This window comes from Vulpes lagopus, chromosome 6 (assembly GCF_018345385.1).
Source record: "Vulpes lagopus strain Blue_001 chromosome 6, ASM1834538v1, whole genome shotgun sequence".
Lineage (NCBI taxonomy): Eukaryota > Metazoa > Chordata > Mammalia > Carnivora > Canidae > Vulpes > Vulpes lagopus.
In genome coordinates, this window is record NC_054829.1 from 42,764,792 (window position 1) to 42,791,496 (window position 26,705).

General features: G+C 40.5%; 1 protein-coding gene across 3 annotated transcripts in view; it reads left to right on the plus strand.

Annotated features, from left to right (window-relative positions):
• The first annotated feature begins 243 nt into the window (after nucleotides 1-243).
• GCH1 (GTP cyclohydrolase 1) overlaps nucleotides 244-26,705 on the plus strand; it is a 123,184-nt gene continuing 96,722 nt past the window's right edge. For all 3 annotated transcript variants that reach the window (XR_005988376.1, XR_005988375.1, XM_041758699.1), the window contains exon 1: nucleotides 244-732. Coding sequence is in view for 1 of the 3 variants with exons in the window: in XM_041758699.1 (XP_041614633.1) it covers nucleotides 393-732 (340 nt within the window). In the remaining 2 variants the exon portion in view is untranslated. The remainder of the gene's footprint in view (nucleotides 733-26,705) is intronic.

The following is a 26,705-nucleotide window of genomic DNA, read 5'->3' on the forward strand; positions in this document are numbered from 1 at the left end:
GGCCCGGCGCGCGTCGGTTTCACCCCACCCTGCAGCGGCCCTCCCGGAGCTCGCGAGGCCGCCCCCCGCCCCCCGCGCCCCTCCGGTGGGGCCGCCCCCTCCCCCGCGCCCGGCGGAGGCCAGGCGAGGGGGCGGGGCGAGCGCCGTGACGCGCGGAGGCTCCGGCCAATGGGAACGCCCCGCGGCGCCGGCCGAGCCGCCAGCCTATAAAAGGGGAGGCACTGCCGCGCTCTCCAGCCTTCCGCGGTCCCTGGCTGGGAGGGTGTCCGTGGCCGGTCGCCTACTTTCCCCAGGTGATCGTGGTCTCAGCCTATTGCCTGCAGCCGCCGGGGCAGTTTTGTTGCAGCTCCTGAAGCGTCCCAGAGTCCCTCCGGAGGGGCAGCGGCAGGTCCATGGAGAAGGGTCCGGTGCGGGCGCCGGCGAAGCCGCGGGGCGCCAGGTGCAGTAATGGGTTCCCCGAGGGGGAGCCGCCGCGACCCGGGCCGAGCGGGCCGGCCGACAAGCCGCCGCGGCCGGAGACCAAGAGCGCGCAGCCGGCGGACGGCTGGAAGGGCGAGCGGCCCCGCAGCGAGGAGGATAATGAGCTGAACCTCCCCAACCTGGCGGCCGCCTACTCGTCGATCCTGCGCTCGCTGGGCGAGGACCCCCAGCGGCAGGGACTGCTCAAGACGCCCTGGAGGGCGGCTACGGCCATGCAGTTCTTCACCAAGGGCTACCAGGAGACCATCTCAGGTCGGTGCTCCCGCCGCCGCGTGGGCGCGGGCCGCTCCGGCGCGCGGGGCCCTGGGTCGGTGGCCGCGGGGGGCGCGCCCCGGCTCCGGGAAGTTTCCGGAGTTGCCTCACTCTTGGCGCAGCTCGGAGCGCTGTCGCCTCCCGGACCCCGCCTTCGGCCCTGGCCCTGGCCCCGCGGTCCCGCCCAGGCGAGGGTCCCGCGCGGGGCGCGTTTCGGGCGTCCGCGGAGGCAGCAGCGGCCTCTCCCCCCGGGGCCCGGGGCCTGCGCGCAGCCCTCCGCGGAGCCCCGGGTCGCCGGGACCAGGGGCACGGAGCCACCTGCCGGGGGGAGGCCGGAGCCCCTTCCGCCTGGGCTTGCAGCGTGAGCCAAACCCAGACTTGCCCCTGGCGCCTGTGGATGAGAGGGCTTCCTAGGGTCGTTCTTTTTCTTGAGGCCTCATTTTTCGGTAGGTGTGTGTGTGTGTGTGTGTGTGTGTGTGTGTGACGCTTTGGCTCCGTCTGCTTGGAGCGCTGGGGGTGATGCTTTGTAGCAAGCCCGGGAGACCCGCACACTCACACTGACCTTCCAGGACACCCGGGTCTTTGGAAAGTTGTCATTCTCTTTTGTCCACTTCAGGTGAACTCCAGCTCGGGACTTTCCCAGGATTTGGCGCTGCTCTAGGCATGGACTTGCCCGGAGTTTGAGGCGTGAGGTTCCTCTGGGTAGTTTGCGGTCTCAAGTCCCCGCCCCCATTCTAAAAGCCCAAAAGCCCTAAAGTGACTCGCTGGGAGTCGGGGAGGTTCGCTGGGCTCCAACCGGGGTTGGCCGGATGCTATCCGTGCCCGAGGCGGGTCAGGCGTTCACCCAGAAGCCTGGAGAGCTGTAGGGACGCGGGAGGGAGGATAGGAAATGAAGACTTCGCTGCCTGCTGCGTGAACGGTGCTGGTCTTTACAAACCAGAGGGGGGTGGGGGAGAAAAAAAAAAAAAGGCAAGCTTCTGACTTCTGCAACTGGGACCGAGGACGTAGTTTTCTCGCTTAAGTCTTCCGTGCCTCTTGGTGACATTTATTTATTTGGCCCAAGAAGCCTCTGCCTTCATCATTTCTCAAGGAATAGCAGTGCTGCTTTGAGAGGTAACATCCCTGCCCCTGTTATTTTCTTGATGGAGTATGCGGCGACTCCCCCAATAGATCCTGGGAAGAACAAAGTTATTTTTGCCCAGTCTTCCACACCCGAAAGGAAGGGTGGGAAATCAGTGCGAGAGGGGTGGGGCCCCAAAAGGAAACGATACTACATACTAACGCCGAGAAATGGACCTTCAGCTCAGTGTCCAAAGTTCACTTTCTTAACCTCTTGATGGTAAAAAAATTCAGAGACTGAAAAGCAGAATTTCAAAATGCAAAGACTAAACTGTCTTCATTCATTTGGTGAATATTCTATCATTTGGTCATATTCCACGATGTAATGAAGAAACCTCTTTTAGGGCTTTACTCATCCTGCCTCTTGTGGACACTGAAAACAGTCTCCTTTGTAACATTGGTCAGACTTTGGAAATTTTGCCAAAATCACAGAAGAGAGGGATTTCTGACTCCCAGACAGGTCACAAAATTACCTAAAGTGGCTCACGAAGTTTAAGTAAGCAAATTGTTTTTTTATTTTATTTATTTATGATAGTCATACAGAGAGAAAGAGAGAGAGGCAGAGACACAGGCAGAGGGAGAAGCAGGCTCCATGCACCGGGAGCCTGATGTGGGATTCAATCCCGGGTCTCCAGGATCGCGCCCTGGGCCAAAGGCAGGCGCCAAACCGCTGCGCCACCCAGGGATCCCTAAGTAAGCAAATTGTGAGCAGGAGTTTGTCTCATGAGCTATAGGACTAATGAATACGAAGAACACTTCAGTCTACCTTAGAAACAGTTTTGGTAAAATGTTAATTTATTACTTAAAAAGTCCCTGCACCAGAGACAGAAAGCAGATTTAGGGGTTGCCAGGGCCTGGGGAGGAGGACAGAATGGAGGAGAGTGGCTGCTTATTTGGTTTCCTTTTGGAGTGATGAAAATGTTCTGAAACTAGAGGGTGATGGTTGCACAACATTGTGAATGTACTAAATGTCACTGAATTGTACACTTCAAAATGGTTAAAATTTGAATTTTTTAAGTGATGACTTTTATGTATATTTTGCCACAGTATAAAAGCCCACAGACCATTTAAGAATTATTACTAGCTATTAATTGAATACTTTTTATGCCTTAATTGCTTTATGTGGATCGTCTTGGTTTAACCCTTATTTTGAGATAAACACTGTTTTTTTTTTAATCCCCATGACAAGGAAACTGAGGCAGAGAGGTTGACAGCTTCAAGTGATAGGGTTGGTGTTTGAATTCAGACAGCCTGAGAGCAGAACTCTTACCTACTTTCTTATGTTGCTATTTTGATATGTCAGTGTATCTTATCTCTAGGTATTTCAAACTATGAGCTATGATCTAACAGTTGGGTTACCAGCATTAAAAAAAAAGAGAAGAAGATGGAGTAGAATGGAGAAGATCAGTTTATGACATGCAATAAGGGTACAAGTTATGAGCTTCTGTGTAGGTTTTTAGGTATGGCTTTTTGTGTGTACTGGCTCCAGATGTAAATATATTTTTTAGCTGTAGATTGTCATCAAAAGTTTGAAAACCTCTATCTAGGGACTCACAGTTAAGGACTTAATACCTATGAATTAGAAGTACATAGTTAGGAGAAGACAAGGAGGATGGTACTGAGTTTAAAGGAATTAACCTCAAATGGTAGTGGTCTACACTTTGGGCCAGTCTGGGTGGGAGAAAGAAGGAAGGATATTTTAAATCTGTAGAAAATATGGCAGAGAATAATAAAACAATCCTTCATAATCCCTAATTTTTATTTCTTTAGATAGCATAAGTCAGTGACCACTATAAATTGTTTTGGAAAGAAACAAACTTCTTTGAAACTCTCTCTTTTCTTTTCTTTTCTTTTTTTTTTTTGTTTTAAAGGTAAGTACAATTCCTTTTTTTTAAAAAAAATTTTATTTTATTTATTTATGATAGGCACACAGTGAGAGAGAGAGAAAGGCAGAGACACAGGCAGAGGGAGAAGCAGGCTCCATGCACCGGGAGCCTGATGTGGGATTCGATCCCGAGTCTCCAGGATCGCGCCTTGGGCCAAAGGCAGGCGCCAAACTGCTGCGCCACCCAGGGATCCCGAAACTCTCTCTTTTCTATGCTTATAACCAAGATACTCTGTATCTTTCACGTCTCAGTATATTAATTCCTGGTTAATGGTGTTAACCATTCAGGGTTGTGAAATGGAATATAAGTTGGTGCTTTATATTACCCAAATAATTTTTTGTTAATTCTTCCTGAGTGGATTGATGCTCACTTCTGGTATTCTGGGGAATTTGTCGTTTCTCACTTTACTGCCTCTTCTCTCCATGACCCTTGTCTAGTAGTGTACTTTCCAGTGTGTACCTTACCATGGGTACATCTGTGATCACCGCTGATGGGGCTATGTCAGGGTTGTGCAAGTCTCCTGGTTACTGTTCACCACTGGGCTGGGAGGGAATCCTGAAAGAGACACTACCCCCTCTCCCAGGAACTGGCTCTCCTTTGAATCTGGCATCACATCATGATCTTTGGAGCAGGTCATCTTTCTCTGTTGCTGTCCCATTTCCATTTAAGCACACCCTACATCTCTTATAGATTCTAAGTTGTACCTTGATGAGGTCTTTCTTCTTTTCTTTTCTCTTCTCTCCTCTCCTCTTCTTCTCTTCTCTTCTCTTCTCTTCTCTTCTCTTCTCTTCTCTCTTCTCTTCTCTTCTCTTCTCTTCTCTCCTTCTCTTCTCTTCTCTTCTTTCTCTTCTCTTTTCTTTTCTTTTTCTTTTTTTCTTTCTTTCCTGATTGATTTTAGAGAGGAGGGTGGAGAGGGACAGCGGGAGGAGAGAAGTAGACTCCCACTGAATGTGGAGCCCAACACAGTATGAGATCTCACGATCCTGAAATCATGACCTGAGCCAAATCAAGAGTCAGACACTTAACTGTCTGAGCCACCAGGCACCCCAATGAGGTCTCCTTTCTAAGTAAAGCATCTTTCCTATATTTCCAATATTTTATTCAGAACCTTAATTAAATTGGAAGGTCTACTGTACCCTGAGGTTCTTGGTCTTCTTGTCCCTGTGTCTGACCCTTCCCATTCCCCATCTCCTCCTGGGTATAAATGGGAATAACCTCTTCATTACCATTATCTATCAAAGGTTAAGTGCATATACCTTGTTTCATTAATTGTCCTCTTTATGAGTTTATGGGAACACACAGAGTCCTGACTTTTCTGTCATATCTCTAGTTAAAGTAGGTTTTAGCTTGTCTTATCCAGGATGCATAAAGAATTTTCATAAATCAAGTTGACAATATCCCACATTTTAGGAAATATGTGAGCATGTATATAATGCAGCATGAGGAGATGGTACCACAGGTGATGGACTTCCCTTTTTTTTTTTCCCCCAAGATTTTATTTATTTATTCATGAGAGAGGCAGAGACATAGGCAGAGGGAGGAACAGGCTCCCTGTGGGGAACCACGATCCTAGGACTCCAGGATCATGCCCTGAGCCAAAGGCAGATGCTCAACCACTGAGCCAACTAGGGGTCCCAGTGATGGACTTCTTGACTGTCTTCTCACAACAGTTGGGGAGTTTTGTCCCTGCCTCAATCATTTTCATTGCAAGATGATATCTATCCTTTAAAGATAACACAAGATACCACACCTGGGTGGCTCAGTTGGTTAAGACTCCAACCCTTGGCTTTTGGCTCAGGTCATGAGATCACCTGTGTGGGGCTCTGCACTGGGCGTGGAGCCTGCTTAAGATTCTCTCCCTCTGCAACCTCCCCCCTCCCCTCCATGCAGGCACTGTCTCAGTCAGTCAATCAATCAATCAATCAATCACAAGGTTATTAGATACTTTGTTATACAGAAGTGAGTCTTAGCCACTTCATACTGAAAGGTGCTAGCACTCACAAAAGGTTTTTTTTTCCTCTTTGAATCACAAATCTTTGTGATTTGCCAAATGAATACTTTTTAGAACTTGGTTCTGCTTATTGTTAGAAAGAGTACTATGAATAAAGAAGAAAAAATAATGAGGCTGTTGAAGTATATGACTGGAATCTGGGAATAGTCAAAGCTGACTAAAGTTGTTAATAAGTCATGAGAATGGAGGAGAAAAGCTTGTCCTAATGGTTTCTCTTATTTTTTAAATGATTTTTAAAAGACTTATTTATTTGAGAGAGTGTGAATGAGGGGAAGGGGCAGAGGGAGAGAATCTCAAGCAGACTCCCTACTGAATGTGGAGCCCATCTTGGGACTCCATCTCAGGATGCTTGAGATCAAGCATCAGACACTTAACCTGAGTGGAAACCAAGAGTCAGACACTTAACCAACTGAGGCACCCAGGCATCCTCTAATGTTTTCTTTTAAAACTATTATCTATAAATAGTTTTCCTGGCCTGGGAGGAAAAAAATTACTACACATAACTTTGAAATACCAAACAAAGCCATCATGGTACCAAGTATCATTAGGCTGGTACTTGTTTTAGTTTCATTGTGCTGATATAAAGTATCACAAACTGGGCTGTTTAAGCAACAGATATCTATTGTCTCACAGGTCAAGAGGCTAGAAGTCTAAAATCAAGCTATGGGTAGAACCATTCTCCCTCAGAAAATTGTAGTGGGAAGATCTTTTTTGCCTCTTCCCTGTATCTGGTGGTAGCTGTCAATCCTCAGTATTCATTTGCTTGCATTATTCAGATCTCTGCCTTTATTGGTGTCCAAGTTTTCTTTTCTTTTCTTTTCTTTTCTTTTCTTTTCTTTTCTTTTCTTTTCTTTTCTTTTCTTTTCTTTCTTTTCTTTTTTTTTCTTTTTTCTTTTCTTTCTTTTCTTTTCTTTTTTCTTCCTCTTTCTTTCTTTCTTTCTTTCTTTCTTTCCTTTCTTTCCTTTCTTTCCTTTCTTTCACTTAATTTATTTTTCCATGAGAGACACTCAGAGAGGCAGAGACATAGACAGAGGGAGAAGCAGGCTCCCTGTGGGAGCCTAATGCAGGACTCTATACCAAGACCCCAGGATCATGACCGAGCTGAAGGCAGACGCTCAACCACTGAGCCACCCAGGTGCCCCCAAATTTTCCTCTTTTAAAAACACCAGTCACATAGGACTGAGTCTACTGTACTTACACTATGCCTCATCTTACTTTAGCAATTACTCATTTTCCAAATAAGTTATATTCTGAAGTATTTGGATTTTGGGCTTCTACATGTCTTTTTGAAGAGGGAACACAAGTCAACCTATACCTATACCGGTGCTCAATGCTATCATTCTTAAGACTGATTGGAAACTTTACAGTTTTATTTAACAGATTTATTGAGTGCCAGGCTCTGCACTGAATGTTGGGAACACAGGATGAGTAAAACCAGATATGGTTTCTGCCCTTATGGAATCTAGTCTTTTGGATAAAGACAGATAATCATCAGAATCACGTGAGTGAGTGTGTGATTGCAGTTTGAGAAAGGTAAGGATAAAAAGGACACAGCTCAATGAGAGCACTTAGCAAAGGAATTTATCTGTGTTGGGAGATAGGAGCGTGGTGGATGTCTGAGCTGACATCTGAATAGCAACAGACATTACTGATGACTTACTAGGTGCTGAACAGTAATCTATGCTCTTTACATATATTGCCTCCATTGCCCTCACAATAGTCCTAGTTGGTGTTATTCCCATTTTATAGATAAGAAAACTGAGGCACACAGAGGACCTGCCCAAGATCATATCTTGAAAATAGCAATGTTGGGAGGATGATAGAGCATGAGAGACATTCTGTTTGATTTTAATCATAATACTGTACTGATTTATTTAAATTCCCTCTTTTTTTCTTTTTTGTATTTTCTCTGCTGTTTTCTTTGTTCAGCTCTTGAAACTCTTCTATGACTGGGTATTCTCCCACTGACTCATTTGCAGTATATGCCTATAATTTGAGTCCAGTATTAGGTTGAGTCAGGCTGCAGTAATAAAACTTGCCACGAGAGGGCAACTATTTAATCTTTGATGAATCTTAGATTATGAATCCTGGATTATATGAACCATTGCTAATTCCAGTTTACATAAATGAATATATTCCCTATGGTTCTACATTCTCTATTGAGTCTATGGCAATTAGATTTCGGGATAATTTGGGTTGTGTTAATCAAAGATTGTCTAAACTGAGGTAAATTTGTTATACTCAAGGTTGAGAGGACATTTACTCACTGGAATTTTGTCCAATTATAAGCCTCAATTGCACTTCTTAAGGCCCTTTTAGAAAAGAGGGACTGTTTGTACTTGTTCTTGAGTCCCTAGCAAACTGCCCAGCACTTGTTTGAATTAATTTCATAAAGACAAAGACTGACCCCTTCTTAACTCTTATCTTCTACCACAATGTCCTGTGCATAGGTGCTTAATAAATGCTACTTGTTTTGTACACTAAAGAAAAATTCAGCGGACTTGTCTTTATGAAAAATGAAAAAAACCATAAGTTATTCCAGCTGGATCTCCTGAATACTTTTAGGTCAGAGGTCATCCTTTAGACATGTTTGTAGTGTCAAAGAGTCCTGCACCTGCAGAAACTCGCCTGTTTGGTGATATAGCTCCTATACTCAGTCAATATATTATTTCAAGGTATCAGTTGAAGTGACTGGCCTGTTTCCCTGGCACATAAAAAATTATCATGGGAAGAGTCCCTAGATTCAGTTTTTAAACTATCATGGAAGTGTTCACATGTACAGAGAATTAGAATAGTATGATAAGCTGCTATGTGCCTATTAACTACCTTCAACTGTTAACATAAACATACGTCTCTCTTGTTTCATTCCCTTCGCCTCACGTTCCCTCACTGAATTATTTTAAAGCTATCCCAGATATTCATTTCATTGATAAATACTTCACTATATCTAAAATATGAAGACCTAAAAATATTATGCTTGAAATTAATAATTTCTTACTTCCAAATATCTAACCAGTATTTACATTTCTCTGATTTTCCCACAGGTGTCTCTTTGCAAATTGGTTTCTTTGAATAAGGATTCAAACAAGATTCATACATTATATTTGATTAATATCCTTTCTATGAATGAATAGTTTCTATTCATTTGTTACAGTTTGCTATTCCTTTTTATCCCCTAATAATTTGTTGAGGAAACAGGGTCATTTTTCCTATAGAATTTCCCACATTCTAGGTTTTGCTTGTTAATTTCTCTTGATTTAGGTTAAAATGTTCCCTTAGATTTATAGGTGTGCCTACCTGTTCCCACCCAGAAAATAACTCTTAAATATAGCAAGAATAATTCATAGGTGGTGACATGTGCTTCTATCAGGAAGCAGCTAAATATCTAGCTGTCTATCTTTTTGTGATGTTAAAATCGATCAGCTTTAGGTGTTATCAGCCCAATTTATCCATTACAAAGTTCCTCACCAGTCTTTTACCTACTGCTTTTAATAGCCATTGGTGATTGCCTAGATCTAGTAATTATAAGTTGCAAAGTAATAATGTTTGGTTCCTTCCTTTTTAAAAAAGACTTTATTTATTTATTCATGAGAGACACAGAGAGAGAGGCAAGGACAGAGGCAGAGGGAGAAGCAGGCTGAAGGCAGGGAGCCCGATGCGGGACTCAATCCTAGATCCCAGATCATGCCCTGAGCCAAAGGCAGATGCTCAACTGCTGAGCCACCCAGGTGTTCCAATTCCTTTTGATTTTATTTACTGGTGTTCTATTCAGAAGGTGTAGAATAATGCCTTAGGCTATCTTTCCAACTATTTGGTAAGTTTTAAATTATTTAAAATAAAGCTTAAAAATACAGGAGTGTTAATTTCTTTAATTCTGCAGTGGAGATCTATCTCACTGTGACTTAATCTAGAAGCCATAAAAGAACATAATTTACATTAAAGACTGAATTTTCATATGTGAAATACCAACAGAAATGAAGTCAAATGACAAAATGGGAAGAAATATTTACAACTCCTATAAGAGATGACAGTTTAATCATACTAATGTAAAAAGAGATGCTAGAAATTAACGTGAAAGGCCAAAACACAATTGAAAAATTGGGAAGACCTGTAAGCAGACAGTTTATGGGGCAGGAGGTACAAATGACTTTTAAACACTTGGAAAGATGTTTGGCTTCACCCTTAATAGGAGAAATGCACATAGACCACCTAAAATACTTTTTTACCTTGTTAGATTGGCCAGAAATTTGATATTACATTATGTTATTGAAGTGATAGGGAAACAAATATTATGCTGAAAGAGTATCCTTATGGGGGATAATTTAGCACATCTCTCTTATACAAAGTTATATATGCTACTTGAAAATCCTGCCTCTGGGGATTTCTCTTAGATAGATACTTGGACACACGAAATATATATGCTCAAGGTTAGTCACTGTAGCCTTGAATGTGGAAGTAACCTCAATGTCTAGGCCCTTAGAATAGCTAAATTACTCAGAGGAGTTATATTTTGTAGGAAAAATGGGGTAGAGGGGACAATAAAATGTTTATGTTGGTATTAAGAGTTAGAGGATACACAGTGCTTACATGTTAATCAGGAATATGAACTGGGCAGATAGCAGATAAATGTAGAGGCAAGACTTTTTACTATTTTCAGTTTTTAATTTTTGAGGTATGTGCATGTATTCTCAAATAAATAAATTTAAAATATTGTGGCAAAGTTGTTTCAAATCTAGGAGTAAAAGAAATACAACTTTCCCTAAGGGATAGCTAATAAGAAAAATCTGGTAACTGAAAAACATTTACCCTGAAATTAGAGAAAAAATAGTTAGATATATATATTTGTGAGCTTGATTTTCATTGTGATTTTTTTTAAGGATTTATTTATTCATGAGAGATACAGAGGCAGAGACATAGGCAAAGGGAGAATCAGGCTCCCTGTGGGGAGCCCGTCATGGGACTCAATTCCAGGACCCCAGGATTACGACCTGAGCCAAAGGCAGACACTCAACCACTGAGCCACCCAGGCATCCCCATTGTATCTTTACTGCATGTAGAAAGAGTCTACATTTGAATGTGACCTTCTCTTTTAACAATCTGTATAATTACTGGCATGTCTCTAAACTTAATTGTCATTTTTTCCCTTTTTGTGATGGTGGTGTGGTAATACCTGCTTTGCTTGGGCTCTTCTAAGAATTAAGATGATATATAAAAAGCATATGATATTTAATCTGTTCCTTCTTTATGGTGAGGAAGAACTGTGAGATTGGATTCATTGAGAAGTGTTTTAAGACTATGGAATACTTTGGAGTCCTAAGGCACCAGGTAAAAAGTCCAGTTACTCTGAGACTGCCATGCTGTGAGGAAGCTCTGCCACATGGAAAGGACACATGTGGATGTTCTGGCTGATGGCTCCACCTAAGGCCCCACACAACAGCTAGCACTGAACAATAGACATGTGAGGAGATTCCCCCAGCTGACTAGCTAACTCCACGGACACCTCAGGTATTAAGGCATAGAAGCCAGTTGACTTCTCTGTGCCCTACCTGGATTCCTGACCCACAGAATCCAGGGACATAACAAAGTAGTTGTATACCACTAAATTCTGGGGTATCTTGTTATGGACTTAAAACAACTGGAACAAATTTTTAGATGAGGGTGGTTAGATTTGCATTTGTACAGAGGAAAAGGGAGTGACTTAAATAGGCCAAGGGAGGGCAGCCCTGGTGGCCCAGCGGTTTAGTGCAGCCTTCAGCCCAGGGCGTGATGCTGGAGACCCAGGATTGAGTCCCACGTCGGGCTCCCTGTATGGAGCCTGCTTCTTCCTCTGCCTGTGTCTCTGCCTCTCTCTCTCTGTGTCTCTCATGAATAAATAAAATCTTAAAAAAAAAAATAGGCCAAGGGATGGCATAATGGTTTAAGGCCAGAGATTTTAAATTTGTGAATTAACAATATAAAGCTGACAGTTGAAACTGGGAAAGTGCCAGAGCTCCTCAAAGGAGTGAGAGAAGGAGATGAGTGGCCTAAAACTTTAGAAGATATCTGCATTTAGATAGTGAGAAGAGTGAGAAAAAAACCAGCAGAGACAGTCCTAAAAGGAAGTCTGAGAGGCAGGAGATCCAAGAGTGTGAGTGTTGGCAGAAGGAAGAAGTCAAACTAATTATTTGCAAATTACGGGATACTCTGTAGAAAACCCAAAAGACTCTACCAAAAAATTGCTAGAACTAATACATGAATTCAGCAAAGTTGCAGGATATAAAGTCAGTGTGCAGAAATACGTTGCATTTCTATACACCAATAACAAAGCAGCAGAAAAAGAAAGCAAGGAATTGATCCCATTTGCAATTGTACTAAAAAGAATAACATACCTAAGAATAAGCCTAATTAAAAAGGTAAAAGATCTATATTCTGAAAGCCATAAAACATGAAAGAAAATGAAGAAGACACTAAGAAATGGAATAGCATTCCATGCTCATGGAATGGAAGAATGAACGTTGTTTAAGTGTCTATACTACCCAAAGCAATCTACACATTTAATGTAATCCCTATCAAAAATACTACTGGCATTTTTCACAGAGCTTGAACAAACAACCCTAAAATTTGTATGGATGAATTAAAGACCCCAAATAGCCAAAACAATTCTGAAAAAGAAAAACAAAACTGGAGGCATCATGATTCCAGATTTCAAGTTATATTACAAAACTGTAGTTATCACAACAGTATGGTACTGGCCCAGAAATGGACACATAGCTCAATAGAATAGATTACTCAGAAATGGACCCACATCTATATGGTTAACTAATCTTTGACAAAGCAGGAAAGAATATCCAATGGAAAAAAGACAGTCTCTTCAACAAATGCTATTGGGAAAACTATAGCAGCATGCAGAAGAATGAAACTGAACCACTTTCTTACACCATACACAGAAATAAATTCAAAACTGATGAAAGACCTAAATGTGAGACAGGAAACCATTAAAGTCCTAGAGAAGAACACAGGCAGAAACCTCTTGGACCTAAGCTGTAGCAACTTCTTACTAGACACATCACTGGAGGCAAGGGAAATCAAAGCAAAAATGAACTATTTGGGCTTCATCAAGATAAAAACCTTCTGCACAGCAAAGGGAACAACAAAACTAAAAGGCTACAGAATGGGAGAAGATATTTGCAAATGACATATCTAATAAAGGGTTAGTGTCTAAAATCTATAAAGAATTTATCAAACTGAACACCGAAAAAACAACCCAGTTAAGAAATGGGCAGAAGACATGAATAGACTTTTCCAAAGAAGACATCCAGATGGCTAACAAACACATGAAAAAATGCTCGACATCTCTCATCATCAGGAAATATAAATCAAAACCACAATGAGATACTACCTCATACCTGTCAGAATGGCTAAAAATAACAATACAAGAAACAACAGATGTTGGTGAGGATGCTGAGAAAGGTGAGCCCTTTTGCACTGTTCGTGAGAATGCAAACTAGTACAGCTATTTTGGAGAATAGTTTGGAAGTCCCTCAAAAAGTTAAAAATAGAACTACTCTACAATCCAGCAATTGCACTACTAGGTATTTACCTAAAGGGTTCAAAAATACAGATTCAAAGGGGTTCATGCACCCCAATGTTTATAGCAGCATTATCAACAATAGCCAAACTATGGAGAGAGCCCAAATGTCCATTGACTGAAGAATGGATAAGGAAGATGTGTATTTATATACACAATGGAATATTACTTAGCCATCAAAAAAGAAACCTCGCCATTTACAATGATGTGGATGGAACTGGAGTGTATTATGCTAGTGAAACAAGTCAGAGAAAGACAGATATCACATGATCTCACTCATGTGGAATTTAGGGAAAAAAAACCATGAATATGTGGAAAGTGGGAAAAGAAAAAAAAGGAGAGAGGGAAACAAGTCACAAGAGACCCTTAATGATAGAAAACAAACTGAGGGTTAATGGAGGGAGGTGGGGAGGATGGGTTAGATGGGCATTTGGTATTAAAGAGGGCATTTGTTGTGATGAGCATTGGATGTTGTATGTAAGTGATGGATCACTGAATTCTCCTCCAGAAACCAGTATTGCACTGTATGTTAACTAAAATTTAAATTAAAAAGATAATAAGGATACTTTCTAAAAAGAGACAGACATACAGACAAGGAACAAAAGGAAGAAGTCATGAGGCTAGTAGACTAACTACATGAGCCAGATTGCCTAACTTCAAATGTTGTTACTTATCAATAGTGCCTCCATTGCCTCATCTGTAAAATGGGCTTGTAATAGTACTTATCTATCTAATAGGGTTATTGTGAGGATGGAATGAGTATGCACAAAGTACTAAGAGAAATGCCTGCCATCTAGGAAATTCTATAGATATTTTGTACATTAGCCATGAGTACTGAGATTTGATTTGAAGGAGATATTAGTTTCAGAAGCCAGATTCTAGGACTTTAGGGAGTAATTTGACAAATTACAGAAAGCAAGAAAATTTTTGAGGTTTCTTTTCCTGGCTGGCAGGAGCAAGTGAGTTTCCCCTTGGAAAGGCATCGAGATACTGGGTGCTGGATGTTGGTAAATGAAAGCCTTAGGTGTCAGAGAAGAGCATGGGATTCAAAACTCTGGGAAGGTGGGCCAGGTTGTGTATGTATGATTTCATATGATATTCCTGTCAACTTAGAGATCATACCCATTCTAAAGAGGTGGAAACTGAAGAGAGGTTAAGTCACTTGCCAGAGGTCACAAAGCAGAAACCAGGTGTTTGTGACTACAACACTCATGTTCTAATTGACATCATGCCCTCTCAGTTTTTAAGTGCCTGTGTTACAATTTCATATGATGATCCATTTAATATGTGAGGATCATAATATGTAGGAATTCTGCTTTTCTTCCTGAACTCTAGCAAAGAGAAAGCCAAGTAGATTTAGTTTTGAGGCATTTTTTACTACCCTGACTGAAAGATACTTCATGAAGTTTTTGATCTGGGGAGTTCATAAATAATTGCAAAAATTTTAGCTAAATTGCAGTCAGTTCTAAGGTGGATTAATAACAGACTTTTCTCCATTTAATCCTTTGTGTGATATCTGAAGATCAAAATTTTATAAATTTTGTTTAAAACACATTTTAATTGTGTTGTCATTTTATATTTTATAAATGTCTTTTAATGGTTCTATTTGGAAACTTTCCTGTTTTATTTATTTTTTATTTTTAAAAGATTTTATTTATTTATTCATGAGAGACAGAGAGAGAGAGAGAGACAGGCAGAGGGAGAAGCAGGCTTCATGCAGGGAGCCTGACGTGGGACTCAATCTGGGGTCTCCAGGATCATGCCCTGATCTGAAGGTGGCGTTAAACCACTGACCCACCTGGGCTGCCCTCCTATTTTAAATACTAGTTTTTAGGGCTGTACTTTTTATTAAATGCAGTTATAAATGCTTAATATTTTAAAGTAATTTTATCTATAATTGCAATGGTATATAAGTTTCAGAGATACAAACTTTAACTCCTTTTTGAACAATTAGGCAAATATAATACAACATAATTATGTTCCATCTGTTAATTTATCTAAATTGTGTTCCCTACTGTATACTTGTTACTGTGTCAAAATGGATACACTTGCATGTTGTATATATTTTTTTGAGTTGATTCTTTTTAAAAAATATTTGACAGAGAGAGCACAAGTAGGGAGAACTGTAGAGGGGGAGGAGAAGCAGACTCTCCACTGAGCAGGGAGCCCGATGCAGGGCTCAATCCCAAGACCCCGGGATCATGACCTGAGCTGAAGGCAGAAGCTTAGACAACTGAGCCACCCTAGGTACCCCGAGTTGTTTGATTCTTATTGTAAAATATATATAACATTAAACTTACCACTTTAACAATTTTTAAGTGTATGGTTCAGTGGCATTGAGTTCATTCACATTGTTGTGCAACCATCACCACTATTCATCTCTTGAACTTTCTCATTCTCTCAAACTGAAACTCTGCTTATTAACCAGTTTACTCCCTATTGACCTTCCCTCCCAGCCCTTGGTAACCACTACTTTCTTTATGCATTTAGCTCTTCTAGGTATCTCATATGAGTGGAATCATAGCATATTTGTCCTTTGTGTCTGGCTTATTTCACTTAGCAAAATGTCTTTAAGTTTCATCCATGTTAAGAACATTTTAAAGTTAGAAAAGATCCATTTGGTCCTTGTTTAAAACCAGTAATTCATTCTGTAGAATGTTGTATGTTCTTAAATTTATAAATGTTGCAGCGCCTGGGTGATGCAGTTGGTTAAATGTCTGACTCTTGGTTTCGGCTCAGGTCTTGATCTCAGGGTCATGAGATCAAGCCCCATGTCAGGCTTTATGCTCAGGGCAGTGTCTGCTTAAGACTCTTTCCCTCTCCCTACCGCTTACTCTCTTTCTCTCTCTCTTTCAGATAAATAAATAAATCTTCAAAATTACAAGTGTCATATTTTTATTTCCTTATTTTAGGAAATCCTTAGAATTGAAGATATATTAAAAGTCCGTATTTTTATATATCCAGTATCAGCTCTATGAATGACCCTGTACTGTTAAAGGGAAAGCAAAAATGATTGGTCTGGTATTGGCCTTGAAGGAACCTGTGGTCTGTCCTAGCAGGGACCAGACACTAAGTTCCTGTGGAGAGGAGCATATGGAGTTTTGTGTGGTCAGAAGGAAGGCAGATGCTTCTGGTAGAGAGACTTGATAACTATGGAGGAGGTAGCTTTTGAGCTGAACCTAGAAGGAAATTCATTTTGAGGATTTAAAAAATATTTTTTAAATTTTCTATTTTTAAAAATAATCTCTACATACAACTCAGAGCTTGAACTCTCAACCCTGAGATCAAGAGACCTATGCTTCATTGACTTAGCCAGCCAGGCATCCCAAGTTTTTTTTTTTGTTGTTGTTGTTGTTGTTGTTTTTTTTTTTTTGTCACTTCAATAGAAAGTGTCCATGCTAGTTTAGAGAAGACTATGGTCTAAATGTTCTGGATTAAAAAGAATACGGTTATATTCATAGTTGTTGGTACCATAGAGTTAAAATTAAATGAAACTTGCAAAGCAATTTGTCAATTTTTTAAAGGTTAGCATGGAAGGCATTAGGGTTGGCTTCTTTCCCTGATGTTTTAAAAGTCCAATTTGGCCAGACAGTCCTTCTTGAGCTTTACCTGAATGTATGTTGCTAGATGATGTATTTGGTCTAGTCTAGTATTTATAATCTGGTTGTTCATTTTATCTGTGATTCTTTCTTCTGATTAATCTCCTTGGTTACCTGTGCTCCAAGTCCTGACTCTAGTATCTCTAGACTCTGTCTCTCTTCCCTTATCTGCTCTGACTCTTCATCATCATCTCTCACCAGAAATACAGTGACTTCTTAACTGTTGTCTTGCTGCCTAGCTTGTCCCGTTCCAGTCTATTACTGCTGTGATACTATTAAAATTGAATAGGTCTCTTCCTTCTGAAAATACTTGACTGAGTTTTTCATGTTTTTCCTCATGGAAAACATGAGGTGGTTGAGAGATTTTGTTGTATTGCATTCTTTTCCCTGCATTTTCTTTTCCTTCTGTTCCATCACTGTCCCCTCATGAGGGGCAGTGGAGTATTTTCATTTTAGTGCACAGTCTATCTTGAAAAACCACTCTGCCTCATTCTCTCTTCTTCCTGAGGCTCATTTTTCTGAAATATTTGGTCATTATTATATCTCTTCGCTTCTTCTAATTTTTTTCACTACCCTTTTTTAAAAAAAGATTTTATTTATTCATGACAGAGAGAGAGAGAGAGAGAGAGAGAGAGAGAAAGGCAGAGGAAGAAGCAGGCTCCATGCAGGGAGCCCGACGTGGGACTTGATGCCGGGTCTCCAGGATCACGCCCTGGGCTGAAGGTGGCGCTAAACCGCTGAGCCACCTGGGCTGCCCCTTCACTACCTTTTTTGATTTTGGTTGCTAATCATGAGAATCCCCACCCACTACCCATTTATCAACAGCTATTGCTTCTCTAGAGTTCTGTGAACAAGAAACCAGTTTTAAATGAGGAAGTTGGCTGTCCTGACTTCTGCATTGAATTTTTTTGAGTCTAGTTGGTTCAAATACTGTTTCAGTGAAGAGCTTTGCCAAGAACATACAGCTCTTGCTATGAGGTATGTTTTATGTACACAGATGAGTGTTTATTTTTATAAGTAGGAATCAGAACCCATTTCAACAGAGACCACTGACAAATGTCCAAACAAGGAAACTCTCACTAAGGTAGCTTAAAATGCAATTATATCTATTGTATGGTAAGCTGTTCATGAGCAGCAATGAAGGTGTTAGGCGCTGGAATTCAACTGAGAGTGAGGACTCTGCCAAAGTGCTAAATGATTACCCCTTCAAAATAGGTTAATTTCTGCTAAGAAATTAACAGAAGTTAATGCACACGCAATCATAGAGGTGTGCCACTGATCACCATCATACATAATTTCGGTGTGTCAACAATCTCATCCTGCTAAAATGGGAAGAAAAACTAGTCTGGATTAGTCACAGCATCCCTACTATTTTATGACCCTAGACAAGTCCTTTTCAAGGCTTTCTGGATCTGGTCTACAGGAGGGGCAGTTGGACTAGGAGTGGGACTGTCACACCTAGGTTTCTGGCACATTTGTCAGATTTGTTTCATCACTCTGGTAACTTCCAGCAGCTGACAGGTGAGGTCTATCAAGGACCTCAGGCTTCTTTCATTACTAGTGGTGCTGTTTTCCTTTGAAACAGTCAACGACACAGATAGTTTCTATGGTAACACGTCTCTTTTTTTCTTCTGATGCAGATTTTTGAAAAGGTTCTTCATCTATATGCTCTTTAGAGCCTAAGGTCTTCTTTTCTTTTTAAGATTTTATTTATTTATTCATGAGAGACACACACACACACACACACACACACAGAGAGAGAGAGAGAGAGAGAGAGGCAGAGACACAGGCAGAGGGAGAAGCAGGCTCCATGCAGGGAGCCTGATGTGGGACTCGATTCCAGGACTCTGGGATCACGCCCTGAGCCAAAGGCAGGTACTCAACCGCTGAGCCACCCAGGCTTCCCAGCCTGTGGTCTTCTAACCTATAGTTCCTTTGATTAGACAAAGCCTTAATTTAAAGACTTTTTCCTCAGGAGTATTGTAGACACTTGTAGAAAAATAAACAGTAGCTAGTCATATTAGAACTTGAGGTTTAGTCTGTTAATAAGATTTCCTATAAATTAGAAGTGAAATTGTTGGATTTCTCGGTAGCATAGTAATAACAGAAAACCAGTGTTCTCTGTTAGGATTATAGCATTTTATTTAAAAAAAATTTTAGGGACCCTGGGTGACTCAGTGGTTGAGCATCTGTCTTTGGCTTGGGGCATGATCCCAGGGTCCTAGGATAGAGTCCCACGTTGGACTCCCTGCAGGGAGCCTCCTTCTCCCTCTGCCTGTGTCTCTGCCTCTCTCTGTGTGTCTCTCATGAATAGATAAAATCTTTTAATAAAATAAAATAAAAATTTTTAAAGATTTTATTTATTTATTTTTAGAGAGAGAATGCACTTGTGCAAGTGGGGAAAGGGCAGAGAGAGGGGGAGGGAATTTCACATAGACTCCTAGTTGAGCATGGAACCCAACACGGGGCTGGATCTCTCTACCCTGAGATCATGACCTGAGCTGAAACCAAGTGTTGGATGCTTAACCGATGCCTAACCAGTGCCACCCAGGCACCCATGACATTTTATTTTACTTTTAATTTTTTTATATAAAATTTTCAAACTCAAAAATAGATAAAATTGTATATGGACAGCTAACATACTTACTACCTAGATTCAAAATTAATGTTTTGCTATATTGGCATGGTCTACTTTACTGAGAACAAATCAGAGACCTGTATTTAGAGGTGAAATGTCACCCTAGAAAGCGTTTTTCTTCTTAACCACTTATACTATCCTTAGTAAAATTAACTATTAATTTCTTCCTATCATTTAATACCTAATCTACGTTCATAATAGTAAAATTTATACCTAATTCTACACCCCGAATTGTCCCAAATGTCTTTTACTCATGATTTGTTTAAACCAGGACCCCCTCAAGATCTACATATTTGCATTTGATTGTTAGGTTTTAATCTAGAAAATTTCTTGCTACCTCCACCCTCCACCCTGTGACACTGATTTATCAGTGATTGTGAATTGTCCTATAAGATACTTCACCTTTGGGATTTGTGAGTGTTTTCTTCTTGTTTTCATTTAACTTGTTTCTCTACCTCTTGTATTCCTGGAACTGGAAGTTAGGTCTAAGGACTTGATTAAATTCAGGGAAAACATTTTTACCAAGAATACTGTTTTCTTTATACTGTATCACATCAGGAGACATAAAATATTTGGATCTTGAAGATTTAAAGACTGTAGTTTGTTTGAAAAGTGTTTCTTTACTGGTTTCCTAGGATAAACTTCTATAGAGATGTTCCTTTTTTTTTTTTTTTAAGCCATTTTATTAGTTTGAAGGTTTAATGGGATTCTCCTTTCCCCTGAAACTGTTCCAGTTTCATTTCAAAAAGGTCAAAGTAGCATTAAATTACTGAATTTTCCCTCATATAAACCAAATAAATAGTTGGTAAAACAGTCTTTTGCAAACAGTGTGCACCAGTTCTGGTAGCCTCTGGGGATCAGGCCACTCTTTATGTCTGCTCTCTTGGGCTGGTAGGTGGCTTCTTTCCTTCATCCATGTGTATCACTAATACGACTTTTATTTTAAAACATCAAATTTGTTCTCTTTGTTTCTTTTGCTGTCATTGCCTTTAAGCTTGTCACCTCATGGCTGACTATGAACTCCAACAACTTCTGATTCTGGTTTCTTGCCTCTGGGCTTTCTCTCTTGAGCCCATTGCTCTGCCAGGTTCAGATTTGTGATGGCTAGTAATTAGGCTCTCCTGTGGATGTCAGAAGACAAGGATCAAAATCCAGCTCTCATACTAATGGGTGTGTTCTTTTTTAGCAGGCACTTAATGTTTTCAAATAGAACATCAGTTTGCTCATCTGTAAATTGGGGATAATAACTGTCGCAGAGTAGAGAAGGGCTTGGAAGAAGTTGTGAGCAAAATGTAAAATTTAATTAGAAAAATGCTCTAAAATAGAAGGGCATTTGGTTTCTGTCCAATGCATAGATCACTCAGGCAGTCCACATTACTTTTTTGTTCCCTGTATTTCTGTAATTTATTTCCTATAGTATTTCTCTTCCTTATCTTGTCTAGAAAAACCCTTCCTTCCTTTCTTTCCATCCATTCTTAAGGCCTGGATCAAATCTTCCTTTCTTTCTTTCTTTTTTTTTTTTTTTTAAGATTTTATTGTTTTTTATTTATTCGTGAGAGAACAAGAGAAAGACAGAGACATAGGCAGAGGGAGAAGCAGGCTCCCTGCAGGGAGCCTGATGCAGGACTCAATCCCAGGACCCCAGGATCAACCACTGAGACACCTAGGCACCCCTCAAATCTTCATGGTCAATATAGTCACATGTTTTTTACCAGCCCATAAATTTTCCTTTATGTAAAACTATTGCTTCTGTAGTTTAGCTTCTAGGTACTCTCTCCATTTGGGGGGGCTGATTTAAAAAAATTAATCCTAGGGGCACCTGGATGGTTTAGTGGTTGAGTGCATGCCTTCGGCCTAGGGTGTGATCCTGAAGCCCCGGGATTGAGTCCCACATTGGGCTTCCTGCATGGAGCCTGCTTCTCTCTCTGCCTATGTCTCTGCCTCTCTCTCTGTCTCTCATGAATAAATACAATCTTTAAATTTTTTTTAAAAAAAATTAAAAAAATTAATTCTAACATAATAGTGTTATATCAGTTTCAGGAGTACAATATAGTGATTCAACAATTTTATACATTACTCAGGGCTCATCACAATGAGTGTCCTCTTAGTCCCCCTCACTTATTTTTTATTTCCCCAGATCTTAAGTTTCTTGAGGTCATGATTTGATATATTTGTGTCTAACTCAGAAACGTGTTTAGAACTTCCTATGAAAACTTAAAAAAAAAAGATTTATTTATTCATAAGAGATACAGAGAGAGAGACAGAGACATAGGAAGAGGGAGGAGAAGCAGGCTCCATGCAGAGAGCTCCATGCCGGACTCGATCCCCGGATCCTGTGGTCATGCCCTGAGGCAAAGGCTGACGCTCAACCACTGAGCCACCCAGACCTACCTTCCTTTTTTTTTTTTTTTTTTTAATTTTTTTTTTTATTTATTTATGATAGTCACAGAGAGAGAGAGAGGCAGAGACACAGGCAGAGGAAGAAGCAGGCTCCATGCACCGGGAGCCCGATGTGGGACCCGATCCCGGGTCTCCAGGATCTCGTCCTGGGCCAAAGGCAGGCGCCAAACCGCTGCACCACCCAGGGATCCCCAGACCTACCTTCCTATGAAAACGATCATGCTACCCTTGAAACTGATTTCTGCTGAGTTGACTGTAGGACCCAACTGGTTAAATGGCTGATATTTTTCTAGGATGTGGGTACAGTTTTCTTTTTTTCTTTTTTTTGGGGGGGAGGGGGAGGTACAGTTTTCTTATGTGTGGTCCCCTTTCCTTTCCTTTTCACTGAACCTCTTGGGTCTTCTGTCCCTGCTCTGGAAAGTTGGCTCCAGCTTCTTTGCCTTATCTCCTCCTCCTGTTACCCACCCCACCCGCCAATTTCAGTCTCTGTTCCAAGCCTCCTTTCCTAGATGTTACGGTGTTCTGCAGGAATTGTCACCCTCTGGCTTCATGACTATAGTGAAAGCTTATGGTGGGGAATTACATTGCCTACTGTTCAGTCTTGCTAAACAGCAAATTAGGGCCAGAAGTGTGTCCATTTTTAACCTTCAACTTCTCTTGCCCCTCAAAACCCTATGCTCCCAGCCCATCTGGTCATCAGAATTGCTTGAATTTTTAAAAGATATAATCTCGGGTTCACCCCCACAGCTAGTGAATCAGACTTTCTCAGGGTGACTTGAGAAGCTGTATTTTCCAAAGCTCCCTATGATTGGCCATATATGGGAGCCACTGTTCTAAAACATGATCCCTTCTCCCTTAATCATTTGTCACTGATGATGGTGGCTTGCACACCCTGCTGGTACTTATTTGTCAGATAGGATTACAGATGGTTCCATAACATCTGTCTGTATGATATCTCATGGCATAAGTGAATGTAGGATGATAAGCGATGAGCCTATTAAAGGCTTCTGAAGCAAATGGATAGTTTATCAGATTGGTGTGTTCTTTATTTAGAACGGCTGTGAACCAGACCTTGTTACCACCATCTGTTTTGTAAATTCCATTTACAGTTTAACAGCTGGATTGTGAAAGATATACAAAATTATCCAATTAAAAAACTAAATTTGGGAAGTGTGCATCTTTTTTTTTTTAAATGACTCTTTGAATACATTCTTATTTATTTCCTTAGATAGCCTTTTAAGGCTCTGATTTTTGTCTCCCACAAATTTTCGGAGTATGAACTGAGACCAGATTGGGAGTTTTTAGGCTTGGAGGCTTGGATAATTTTGAGAGTTAATAATGTATAGGATTCACAGCCTTCAGTTTTATCTATAAAAAAAATCTGAGTGTTTAAAACAGGTGCTTTTCCCTACCTCAGTACAGAAAGCTGCTAGTCACTGCCGTGGCACATCTCAAAAGGTGACTGACCAGTGAGGTTGGGAGGAGAACTGTGTTGTAATTTGGCTTTGATCTCCATACCCCTAGAGTGGGTGCAAGCCAGGTACCTGGGAGTCCTGTTAAATTCCTTCTCTAAAACCATTCTCTTACCTGTGAGGACCCTGTAGCTCAGGTCATAGTTGGTACAAAGTTCAAATGAGAGCTCGGGTCTTTGGACTTTTAAAATTCATTTCTTCTAATTTACCAGTCTACTTTTTGAACCACTGTGTGTGTGGATTTCTAAGAGTTAAGTAATGATGTCTGGGTAGAGAAGTTGTATGCACTTCCATTTTCTCATTTCAGTATTTCAGTATCTTGTAAGTAAACCACGGCAAACATTACTGTTGTAATGAGGAAGAAGTTTTGGCTAATAAAGATAGCTTCGTATGTGAAAAACTATCCCTCAACAACAGACACTGTGTTCATGGCAAGCCCAGCCAAGAGGATGGGAATAGCTCTCCAGGATTTTATTTGCTGAACAAAACATGCATATCAGTAATATTTTGAGGGCAGTCAGTACATTTATTTATTTCAGTAGCCTTGGCTACATTTCTTTTTACAGTTTTATTGAGATATAATTGACATGCAACATGGTGTAAGTTTAAGGTGTACAACATGTTGATTTGATGCACTTACATATCGCCGTTAATTACCACTGTAGATTAGCTAACACCCATCACATTACAAAATTACTGTTTCTTTTCTTGTGGTGAAAACATTTAAGATCGACTTTCTTAGCAACTTTCAAGTATGTAGTACAATATTGTTCATTATATTAAAAAAGGCGCTCATTAGAAAAAACTGTTCATCAAATCCCCAGAATTTATTCATCTTTACTAGAAGTATATTTTCTTTGACCAACATCTCCCCGTATTTCCCTTTCCCATCCCTTTGTAACCAACTCTTTTTCTAAGAGTTTAGTTTTTTTTTTAGATTCTACATGTAACTGAGATCATACAGTATTTGTTTATCTCTGACTTGTTTTACTTAGCATAATGCCATCAAGATCTATCCATGTTGTCTTCTCTATATTTTATTTTTTAATTTTTCTTTAAGATTAAGTGATTTCTGTACCCAGTGTGGGGCTTGAACTTACAACCCCAGATCGAGAGTCTCATGCTCTACTGACTGAACCAGCCAGGTGCCCCCTTGGCTATATTTTAATTGCTTACAAGCAACATGGGAATTTATCTCTGCCAGGGGTGACATGAATGAAAATTTCCAAAATAACCGAACTTTTACTTTTCTCTGCAATGCAATGGATCTTTCCTGCTGACAGACTTGCAGTTTATGAAGTAAGTTCATGGAACATATCAGAACTGTGCCACAGCTAGCTCTGCTTCCTCCAGCAGATAGTATCAATGGTTGTCCAAAGTCATCTTAGTTTCCACCGTTATGTCAGTCTGTGGAATGTTTGATTCATGCTTTTTGGCTAAGTTTTACAAATGTTAGTTCTATCTTGTTAAGTGCAAGAAGCCATGAGTGTTGGAAGTGCTAATAAGAGGTGTACCATCATGATGGAAATGAAAGCAGAGATAGTTATTTTCTTCCTTTTAATTTGTTTTAACATTGCCCTTACTTGTAGGACAAATTTTTCAAAAAAGGGGTAGAATGCAAAATGTTTTAATGTCACACTGAGGGCTGAAGAAGCCTTTATTTTTATTGCAGAGAGTGATCTAGGGAAGTTTCTGGAGGAGTTTGCAGCATTGAATGAAGCAGGCTCTATCTTTCCTGTGTAATTGGCCTCTAGCATTAGACCTTCTATGCGAAAGTAACCTCAGTTTCTTGATTTTCTTTTTCATGAAAAAAGAACAAAACACCAGCATGTGCATGAACAACTAAATAACATTTTTTTAAAAATATTTTTTTTATTCATGAGAAACACACAGAGAGAGGCAGAGACTCAGGCAGAGGGAGAAGCAGGCTCTGTACAGGGAGCCCAATGTGGGACTTGATCCCAGGGCCCCAGGATCACACCCTGAGCCAAAGGCAGACATCAACCACTGAGCCATTCAGGCATCCCACATTTTTAAAAAAGATTTTATTTATTCTTGAGACACACACACACACACACACACACAGACACACAGGCAAAGACACAGGCAGAGGGAGAAGCAGGCCCCCTGCAAGGAGCCCAGTGTGAGACTCCATCCCAGATCCTAGGATTGCGCCTTGAGCCAAAGGCAGACGTACATCCGCTGAGCCACCCAGGCGTCCTCCACATTTTTTTTATTAATATCTCAAATATACAAGGAAAAGTACAAAGAATTAGTTTAACCAACATTCATCCAGTTTTAACAAATCTTAATATTTTTTATAATTGCTTTTGAAAACACAGATGAAGTTTCATAGATACTTCTTTCTGATCCTGTTACCCTTTCTCCACAGAGCTGACTACTATCCTGAATTTGACCTCTACTCTTATGCCTATTTTTATACTTTTATTTCATGTGAATGTCCATAAAAATGTAATTTTGCTTCTACTTCATTTACAGGATCATACTATAGTTATCTGCTATTGCTTCTAATACTTGATTTTTTTCATTGGATGTTATTGCAAGAAATAATAAATTCGGCTTAGATTCACCCACTTTCACTGCTAGGTCATATTTTATTGTATGACTCTACCCAAATTGTGTAATTGCTCTTCTGATGCACTTTTAAATTTCCTAATGTTGCTATTATCAGTGATGCTGCAGTAACAATTCTTCTGTTCCTTTGGCCATGTGAGTTTCTTTGGGGTCCTTTCTTTGAAATCTATCTTTTTTTTTTAAAGATTTTATTTATTTATTCATGAGAGAGAGAGAGAGAGAGGCAGAGGGACAAGCAGGCTTCATGCAGGGAGCCTGACATAGGACTCGATTCTGGGTCTCCAGGATCAGGCCCTGGACTGAAGGCAGCGCTAAACCACTGAGCCACCCGGGCTGCCCTGAAATCTATCTTAAGGAAATAAAATCACAGGGGTAAATAAATTAAAATGTATTAATTAGATAAAATGGAAGCTGTAGGTTTAATTCTGTGTCTGAGCATGGCATATAGGGCACTGTGTGGAAACTTAAAGCCTTAAGCTACAATGCCTGCCTCCAAGGTTGGGAGAAATTAAATACATAACAGTAGTACCGGGAGGTGTGATGAAATAAGTGCTGTATGCTGGTAGAGGCAGCTCTGATGTTGGAGGGTTTGGGTTAATGATACAGACCTTTCTCCACTAAGTCAGAGTAAGCTTGACTTTGTTAGTCCTTTGGGTTGATTTAACTCCAGCCAAGAGCAAAGAGAC